The sequence below is a fragment of the Micrasema longulum genome, unplaced genomic scaffold, assembly GCF_059751315.1.
Source record: "Micrasema longulum isolate JH-2025_06_02 unplaced genomic scaffold, ASM5975131v1 h1tg000226l, whole genome shotgun sequence".
Classification (NCBI taxonomy): domain Eukaryota; kingdom Metazoa; phylum Arthropoda; class Insecta; order Trichoptera; family Brachycentridae; genus Micrasema; species Micrasema longulum.
In genome coordinates this window covers 528,487-538,099 of record NW_028277431.1, presented here as the reverse complement: position 1 = coordinate 538,099, position 9,613 = coordinate 528,487, and the positions used below count along the sequence as shown (strand labels likewise).

At 32.2% G+C, this 9,613-nt stretch overlaps 1 protein-coding gene across 1 annotated transcript in view; it reads left to right on the top strand.

Annotated features, from left to right (window-relative positions):
* Window positions 1–2,930: 2,930 nt before the first annotated feature.
* Mekk1 (mitogen-activated protein kinase kinase kinase 4) overlaps window positions 2,931–9,613 on the top strand; it is a gene marked incomplete at its 5' end in the record, with an annotated part of 33,677 nt that continues 26,994 nt past the window's right edge. The window contains 4 exons of the mRNA XM_088243769.1: window positions 2,931–3,034; window positions 3,333–3,472; window positions 4,756–5,016; window positions 8,420–8,580. Of these exons, the coding sequence (XP_088099895.1) occupies window positions 2,931–3,034; window positions 3,333–3,472; window positions 4,756–5,016; window positions 8,420–8,580 (666 nt within the window). The remainder of the gene's footprint in view (window positions 3,035–3,332; window positions 3,473–4,755; window positions 5,017–8,419; window positions 8,581–9,613) is intronic.

The window sequence follows — 9,613 nt, the reverse complement described above, 5'->3', positions numbered from 1 at the left end:
AACAATAAGGAGATATTTGTCAATTAAAAGCAACACAATTTTTTGTCGTGAAAATAATTACAGGAGATAAAAAAGATTATTTTCATAATGCGTATGCCGTGCGATGTCATACCATGGTGTAAGTATAGCGCACGCGCCAGTTTATAAAAATCCACCAGTAGGTACGTGGCTATTGCGGCGCCTACAACAATAAAATACAGCATTTTTGTTACCTATACTTAACTGCCAATATTTACGGAACTTTATGAGCGTGCAGGCGTAGGAATCGCCTTCATGAGTTGCCGCTAGTATAGTGGTATAACACATTATCACAAGGACCAATTATTATTATGTATTGATTAAATTATCCCTCTTGTGATAGGGCCTTATCAGCGGAGTAATCATAAGCAATCATGTTTCTAATGGTTTGTTTATTTTGTCTGAGAGTTACGCCTATTACCCGTTTTACTGTGTATTATAATTTATCGGAAATGTAATTTTTTATTTCCAATTTTCATTACAATTATTCGCTAGGCTTGCTAATTTTTTTCAAGCTACTTATGGGTATACCATATATATACCATACAGTCACCGGGCCTGAATGTGTTACATTACTTATAGTTGACTAGCTGAACCCAGCCACGATTTGCTGTGGCTTTGTCTGATATGAATTATTCGGGGAGTAAATAAAAATAGTCTCGCATTTAAGGTTCATACACTAGACACTCTTTATAAAATAAATTCTATTATACAAATTTATAAAGAGGAAAAAATAAAAGAATTTGAGATGAATAAGTCACTCAGATACCAACATACTATTAAAATTCCTAAATTCCATACAAGTCATGGTCAAAATAGCTTTGTCTTCAAAGGTGTAAAAAATTATAATAATCTTCCAAATGAACTAAAAACTATTAAAAATAATGTATCAATAAATAAATTTAAAGTTAATCTAAAGAAATTTTTGAACACGTGTAAAAACAACATTAAATTTTAATTAGTATGAATGTATTATTGTTTTATGTTTTTTCTTTATAATCATATCCTACGTTTTTTTTCTTTCTCATGTACTCGTATTTAAAATTATATAAACTCCTATAAATAAACAACTAAAACAGTGTAAGTAACTCTCCAAGCACAAGAGTTAGTCTCTTTTTTTGGAGAGTTACAGTGATAACATTTACTAGATGTATAAAAGTAGATATGTTTAGAATTTTACAAAAACATGTACTTTTTATGAAGTTTATTTATATATATATATTTTTTTTAAATAGGGAAATATAACTTTTTTTTACATTTTTAAAGTTATAAAGGTCTATGAAATACAGTCCAGTAAAAAAAAAATATTTACGTGGCAGGCCTATTATACAGTAGATAAACGAGGAAAAAAAAGCATAAAAAGTTTATATGTACATATTATAACACAATGGTTTCATTCTATGAACACGCTAACATATTGTGTTAAAAATAAATCATTAAAAGGAATATAAAAATTAAAAAGTACTAAAATTTTTTTTTACATATTAAAAAAGCAGCACCAGAAAAATCTTACGGTACTTTAATAATCATTAAAATTGGTCAAATACATAATTAGATTCTTGTTTGTAATTTAAAAAAAACTAATGTATTATTTTATTATTTAAAAAAAAAAAATATTTGGGAAATCAACATACATATTTATAGTAAACAAACAGATATGGTGTATAAACTCAGAACTAATAACAGATTTCCACATAGTATACAAAGTTAGTAAAGAAAATATATTACATATCAAATAAATGCATACAATTTATACATACTAAAATTTATTTTCGTATACTCAATAATCAAAGATTTTTTAAATATTTATTTTAAGAACATTAAGTTACTATAAATTGGGCGGGATTACGACAAAAATGCTTGAAGAGAGGATAAAGAGGGGAAGGGAGATGTACATATTTATTATTATAAAGTCTACCAAGTTACATAATGCATTTTTAGTGTAAATTTTAATTTTTAGTGTGATGTTTGTGTAATCTATATTTTTTAATTTTGTATTGTACACTGAAAAAGTCCTACGAAAAAAAGCATTTTTAACATACGATGTTTTACTTATTGGTACATGAAACAGGTGGTACCGTCTACAAATCCTGGCTGGCACATGTATTGTTATTAAACTAAGTAGTTCATCGATTATCATTTTTTTAAGTCAAAAATATTCCAACTGTTGTGTAGATTTGATTATTCACTCTTTTCACAATGGTGCAATTATCTCAGTTTCACTTTTCTATGGCTGGCTGCTTTCTGCATAATTACGTTCTATTGTTCTACGAGACTAAAGAGATGAGAGCATCCAACTCTTGTAATGCAAAGAAAAATTAATAATTATTTTGCCTCAAACTGCATTCGATTCTACAACAGGTACCTCTTGAAATTCAGGCTTTACTAACAAAAAAAAAAAAAGAAGATTTTTCAAGCACTGGCTTTTTGGAAAAAGCTACTATACAGGTTGTTCATTAAACCCTGTCACATCCGAAACCACGATGATCAGTATGAGCAAGAAGACATATTAGTACATTCAAATATTTTTTTAGAACGAATAAAATTTAAAAAAATAAAATAACAAAAAAAGCAAATGGTTGCTTACTTCTGCAGGGGACAAACAATGAATGGAAGGGGGGGGAGTCTGATACTGCGCCGCGCTCCCCTCACTTCTCCCCTGCAGAAATAAGCAACCATTTGTTTTTTTAAATATTTTATTTGAAAAAAAACTTTGTTCTAAATATTTTTTTAAATATGCTAATATGTCTTCTTACCCGTACTGATCATCGTGGTTTCGGATGTGACAGGGTTTAAAGAACACCTGTAGAGTGGAAGAATATTTGCAGGGCAAGACAGCTTGGCATTAGATTCGTGTTTATTGATTTTAGTTGGTTGATTTAATTATAATTACTATTAATTTATTATTGCAGGAGCTACGTTGAGCAAGTTCCTTCCCAAATTATTCCACGAGTTCCTAGAAGAAATACTACCGATGATTTTAGCTCCTGTGATCCAACTATTAATGAATCTTCGGGTAAGAAATAATTTTTAAAAACCTTTAATTTCCTTATACAATAAAAAGAAAATAAAAATCATTGTGAGGAGTTGTAAGAAAGAAAAAAAATTATGGCACACTTCACCGCTGTAACAAATTTAGAGCTTTTAATAATAATAATAGGATAGTGAATTTTTCGATTGAAATCTAGTCTTTGAAAATTTAGACAATTTCAAAATATTGATTTGGTTTTGTGATTCATAATATAAAAAAAAAAACCTTTATAGGTATTTGCTTCAAAAATAATTTTAATGTGTTTTGTTTTTCATTTCCACAGAGGCAAAGAAATCTAAAAGGCGTTCACTAAAATTACTCCGAGGTCACGAACGTGACCTGAAATTGGATATCGCAAAATGTAAAAACTGTCGGATTGACAAGGTTGAAAAAATACCCAATATGATGAACATCCCCACTTTAGTAAGTAACCATTTTTTTAAAATCTAAATTTAATATAAATTATGTATAATATTTTTTCAACTAAAATTTTTAAAAAAATTTAAAAATAAAAAATATCTGAACACTAAATACAAATTATTTAAGGTACTATAATGGGCATAGGCTATTGTGATACAAGTAAATACATTTGTTGCTACCATTCATGTTTGCAATATGGTCATGAGGATGAATAACAATATACGACCAAGACTCTCTATATTATTTGCCAAACTCACAGTGAAAGGGGCAGTGAAAGTAGTTCAGTTGAATTAAATTAAAATCGCGATCTATGAATTTTTTTTTAAAAAGAGTAACTCATTAATCAACAAAAAAATATTGCTATTTTGTACGAGTTAAACCTGTGGAAAGACCAATTTTGGGTTTGTGAGGGAGCACTTTCACTGTTGATTTTTGTGAAGTGAAAGAGCTGAAGAGCTTAGTCTTCTATATCTTGTGTACTGCTTTTTGTCTCCATTTTTCTTCCTTAAAAAAAAAACATCTAAACGGTTTTTGAACTGGTTGACTGAAATGGAATGGACAACTAGGCTTTGGAATTTATTCCAGTCTGGAACCACCCTGCTGGAAAGGAAGTTTTTTTGCTGGAAAACAAGTTTTTCTTGGAATTAGGGATGATAGAGTTTCCAGTTTTGATTCCGTAAATTTGTCAATATTGTCTAAAGATGATTGTTTTTTTTGCAGGAAGAACACAATCAAAATATTTGCAGGAAATAGGCACACCAACATAGGCTTATCTATTTATTTATTTAACCTTTTGTACATAATGTTATCTGTACATTGGCGGGCTTATTGCCGAATGGCAATTTCTTCCAACCAACCAATAAAATAAAAGTTTTATTTTTATAATTCAAGTTACAGAACATATTCAATAGAAAAAAATATTAAAAAGCTAAAGATATATTAAAATAGAAATAAACGTACTAAATTACCTTAAATCAAAACTATTACTCAATAGGAAAAAAATAGGATAGAGGAAAGAGGAAAGGAGGAAAAGAGGAAAGATTAAGGAAGAGAAAGGAGATGTTTATTCAGACGTGATTTAAACAGAGATAATGTTGTAACATCTTTGATGGTGGATGGAAGATGATTCCACAGTCGAGCCGCATGGACGCCATATGAGTCAGAGAAGAAAGAGGTCTATGCTTACCAATGATCTAATAAAAATAACTATGTATCTGGAAAGCTTAACGAGCTGTCAATGCGCATTGTTATACTTCAACTAACAATGTTGTATTTTTCTTGTCCAGGTGGAGTCATGCAACCGCTTCATGTCTCTTTCCTCCAAGCCGGTACCCTGCGGGCGCGAGCAGTCGTGCCCCCCGGCGGTGGCCCCCCAGGGCGAGGGCCCCGCCCCTGGCCCGCAGCCCCCCGCCGCCCCGCTGCATGCCCCCCCCTCGAGCCTGTCCCTGGACGGCGAGGAATACTCCGGCGACTGCCGGGCCAACTTCCACACCACCTTCAGCATGCTGATCCGAATGGGAAACATGGACAAAAATTGTAAACGAGCGGTAAGTGAAGATGTTTTTCTATGGGATGTCCAAATGGGTTTATCAAAATTGATATTTATTTATTTACTTGACAAATGTAGTCTGCATGAGTAATTTTAAAATTCTGTTCATGAATTAAACTAATTCTTACTCCTTTTTTTTAAATTAAAATAATGGATTTATTTTTAAATATATTATTAAATTTAACTTTGTTTCCTGGAATACGTGATTTTTTATTTCTTTATTTAACATGTTAGACATAATTTTAAATTGTACATTGGTGGATTTATTGCCAAATGGCAACTTCTTCCAACCAACTAATGATGATGATTTCACTAAATAGAGGTATTATTTAGTAATTTAACTTTTTTTTTTTTTTTTATTGCTCAAAAAACTTTTATTTTTTAAGTACTAATGTTGTATTATTTTTTTTATTATTATTATCTGGTTATTCTCAACTTTACTGTGTTATATTTACATTTAGTTCATAAGATTTTCTCCTATCTTTATTTAGAAATGTTATGTTTCTTTTTAACTTTTTGTATTATATGTTTACTAAATTGTTTAGTTTTAATTATTCTATTATTTCATACTATGTACTACATGATGATTGTGCACTGCTGTGATTATTTCTATAAATTATTATTTTTTTGTAAAAGGTTATTGAACCGTTGATGTATAAATGAATAAATAAAATTACAAAACTTTGATAAATCCTTATATAAAAAAAACCACTGATCTTCCTCATTGTTCTATTTTTCCATTTCACTGGTGCCCAAATTAACTACATACTTTTTTAATGCGCTTGTTACGTGTATTTTTCATAAACACAATAATAATTTATTACAAACCAACAGTATTGTTGTAATACTGATGACACTTTAATTTTATTGTATACTTTTGTCTAACTATTTTGTAACTGTCAGTTCAATAACAAACACTTATTCGATGTGTGTATGGTTCTAAGATTGATTTGTGACTAAATGACTAGTGATTCATTTTTTAATTAAAGAAAAACAAAAGTGCCAAATGTATAACTTATGTTTATTTCATCCGCTGTTGAAATAAGCTCGAATGTTTGGATAATTGGACATCTAGATTAATATGCAACGATGCACCCGTAAAAAGTATTCAGAAATCCTTAGCACTGAAAATGTATCGCCGAACGATGTTAGTTTATTTTTTGCTTTATGTATTGTACAGATTAATTCATTTACATTAATATAATTATGCAAGTATATTGAATTATGTGATATCTGGCATGGTTTAAAAAAAAAACTACATGGAGGTTTAAAATTTGAAACACTGGTTTTATTATTGGTAAGGTATCCAAAATAAAATTTCTCTGTATTGCATTCTGCATTTATTGTGTAATTATAACATGAGGACGTTATCAAACTAATCTTAATATTTACATAATCATCCATATACCAACAATAAAGAATAGTTAATAAAGGTAATTGAGCAGGTAGGGGCATACTGTTTTTGTGATTTCACTTCAAACTGATTACAAAGCAAAATAATTTTATTTTAAATCAGTAAATTTAACCTACTGGATATAAAAAAAATTGAAGCAAAAATGAGTGGTATAACTGTTGACTGTCTTCTGTATGCGGATGATGCCGTGCTTCTTGCTAGCAGCAAAGAAGACCTTCACTTCTTGGTAACAAAAGTCTACGATGTATGCAAGAAAAGCGATTTGCTTATGAATGTTGATAAATCGAATGTGATGGTTTTTGAAAGGGATGAAAATATAACTAAATGTGAGATCAGCGTGAATGGAGATATTCTGAATCAGGTAGAAGAATTTGTGTACCTGGGAAGTATGTTTACTAGGGACGGAAAGGCCTGAGAAAGATATTGAAAGGAGGGTGAGTGCCGGGAACAGGGTGAACGGTGCACTAAAATCTACTTTGGCAAACAAATGTTTATCGCAGGAGGCTAAACTAGCAGTTCACAACGGAGTTCTAGTTCTAACTCTAATGTATGGGAGCGAAGTATGGAATTGGAAAAATAATGATGAAAGTAGGTTGAATGCTGTCGAAATGCGATCCCTCAGGCGGATGTGTGGTAAAACGATGTATGATAGGTGCACAAATGTCGAGATCCGTGAAATGTGTTAGGCTGAAACATGCATTATTGACAGAATCAAGAAAGGGGTGCTGCGTTGGTTTGGACATGTAGAACGAATGGACAGCGAAAGAACGGCTAAAAGAATCTACGATGCAAATGTTGATGGATGCAGAAAACGAGGAAAGACATGGCACGATCAAGTCCATCAAATACTTGAAGATGGACATGTCAAAAGTAGGAATAATCGGCGTGCGTGCATGAGAAGATGTATGAATGTAGAGGAAGCGAGGTCTGTATGCCAAGATAGAGTGTTATGGCGTTCTATCCTCTCTGCCTACCCCTACGGGGAAACGGCGTGATGGTTTGTTGTTGTTGTTGTTGTTTATTATTTAGATATGTACTAGGTATATTTTTAACTCAATTTTGATTATTTTTTATCTATTTGCATTCAGTCTGTTTTATGATCCTCATTGATTCTCAAAGTGGAATTATAATGTTAATTTTGAAATAATGTGACTTCAGCTTTTTGGCTAGTACATTTCATATCATATACGAATTGGCTTCCTGTTTTAGCACAGTTTTGTTTATGCCCTTAGTATATCTTTAAATCATTTTAGTATAAAATGTGATATTTATTCTTCATGTGTAGTATTTAAAATTATATGTAATACATTTTAGTATATTTAAAAAACGAATAAAATTGGTGAATAAACAATTACATAGTTCTTTTGTTGTCAGCCTCGTGGTGTAATAGTCAGCTCTTTTATCTACCATGCAAGAGGTCTCGGGTTCGATTCTCGACACGATTGATATGAAATATTTATTTAAAACTGTGTTATCACACTAGAATATTTCATATTCCCTAGACTGGTATCTGAAGCAAAAGACTGATCATCTTAACTTCATGTAGTGAAAAAATTGATCAAGATACGCTGCGATCGGTGTACCAATGCAGTGCCCTATGCACCATTAGGTGCGGAAAGGGAATGATGATGACGATTTGCTCTATTCGAGCATGTTCGGACATGTGAAATTGTTACCAAGTGTTTGGATTTTTTTTTTATTATAAAGATTTCAGCTCATTACTTCACAAAAGTCAACAGATGGAAGAGTTGAGGAAATGTGGATGTATAAACATGGGCAGAATGGTGAATGTTACACAGTGTGTAAAGTGGCCACTTAAACCAGCCAATGACTGGTCATAAGCCCTGTAAATGCCTAGACTTCCATATTCCCCTCTCAATAATATTTTCCCCCCTCTGTTAAAATAAATTTTAAAATAAACGGTAAAGCAAATTTTACAAGTTATCCACCCAAAAGTAGTTGACTATCCAGTATTTAAAATCAACAGATGTCTGTGGAGGAGCACACGTGGCAGAACGAACTGAAGGACCTCGTATGGCTGGAAGTATGCGCCAAGAGGGCTGGTCGCACCCCCACTCAGCAAGATGCATTCCTTTGCTCGCGGAGAGATGAAGTCCCTTCTCTACTGCAAGAAATCATGGACTATAAGTAAGCAATGTATTAGGTATGTAATATTTGTAGACAAACAATAGATTTAACTTTCAGATAGAGAGATCCTGATCTCAACAAAGTCGGAGAATTGTATAGAATATAACATATGACACGTAGTCCTTGTACCCTAGTTCGACAAGAGTTAATGTAGTGTCTAAATTTTCATATTTCAAATACTAAATAGGAAAAATAAGGACGAAAGTGGACTGAATGCTGTCGAAATGCTATATTTCAGGCGAATGTGTGGTAAAACTATATACCATAGGTGCACAAATGCTGAGATCCTCACAGAATGCAAGGCCGAGACTAGCATTGTAGACAACATCAAGAAAGAGGTGAATTGTTGGTTTCGACGTGTAGAGCGAATGGGCGTTGAAAAAATGGCTAAAAAGATTTACAGTGCGAATGTTGATGGATCCAAAACGAGGAAAACTGCAAAAGGCATGGCATGACCAAATCCTACAAATATTTGTAGATGGACATGTCAAAAATCAGGAAAATCAGCGCACGTGCATGGATATATGAATGTAGAGGAAACGGGACCTGTATGCAAAAACAGAATTATATGGCGTTCTATCCTCACTGATTACCCCTTTGGGGAAACGACATAATGTTTTGTCAACAATATTTTAAATACAAGTTCTATACATTCCAAATTTTTGTAGACAAGGACTGGATTCAACTCCCTGGGAAGCTGTTAATATTAACATATTATAACAGTGATGAAGAACATTTGAGAGAAGGTAATATAGAAGTCTAGGCATCTACATGGCTTATGATCTGTCATTGGCTGGTTTAAGTGGCCACTTTACACACAATAACAATTATTATTCTGCCCATATTTGAACGTCTTTATTCCTTCAATCCTTTCATCTGTTGATGTTTGTGAAGTTAAGGAGCTGAAACCTTTGTCACCTGGTCCATGAAGAAGCATAGAAATGGAAAAATATTTTTTTTTTAGGTGTTGCCTAGTATGCAGGTGAAATAATTCAATTAGATGAATCTCACCCGCATAAACAAAGGTTTCAGC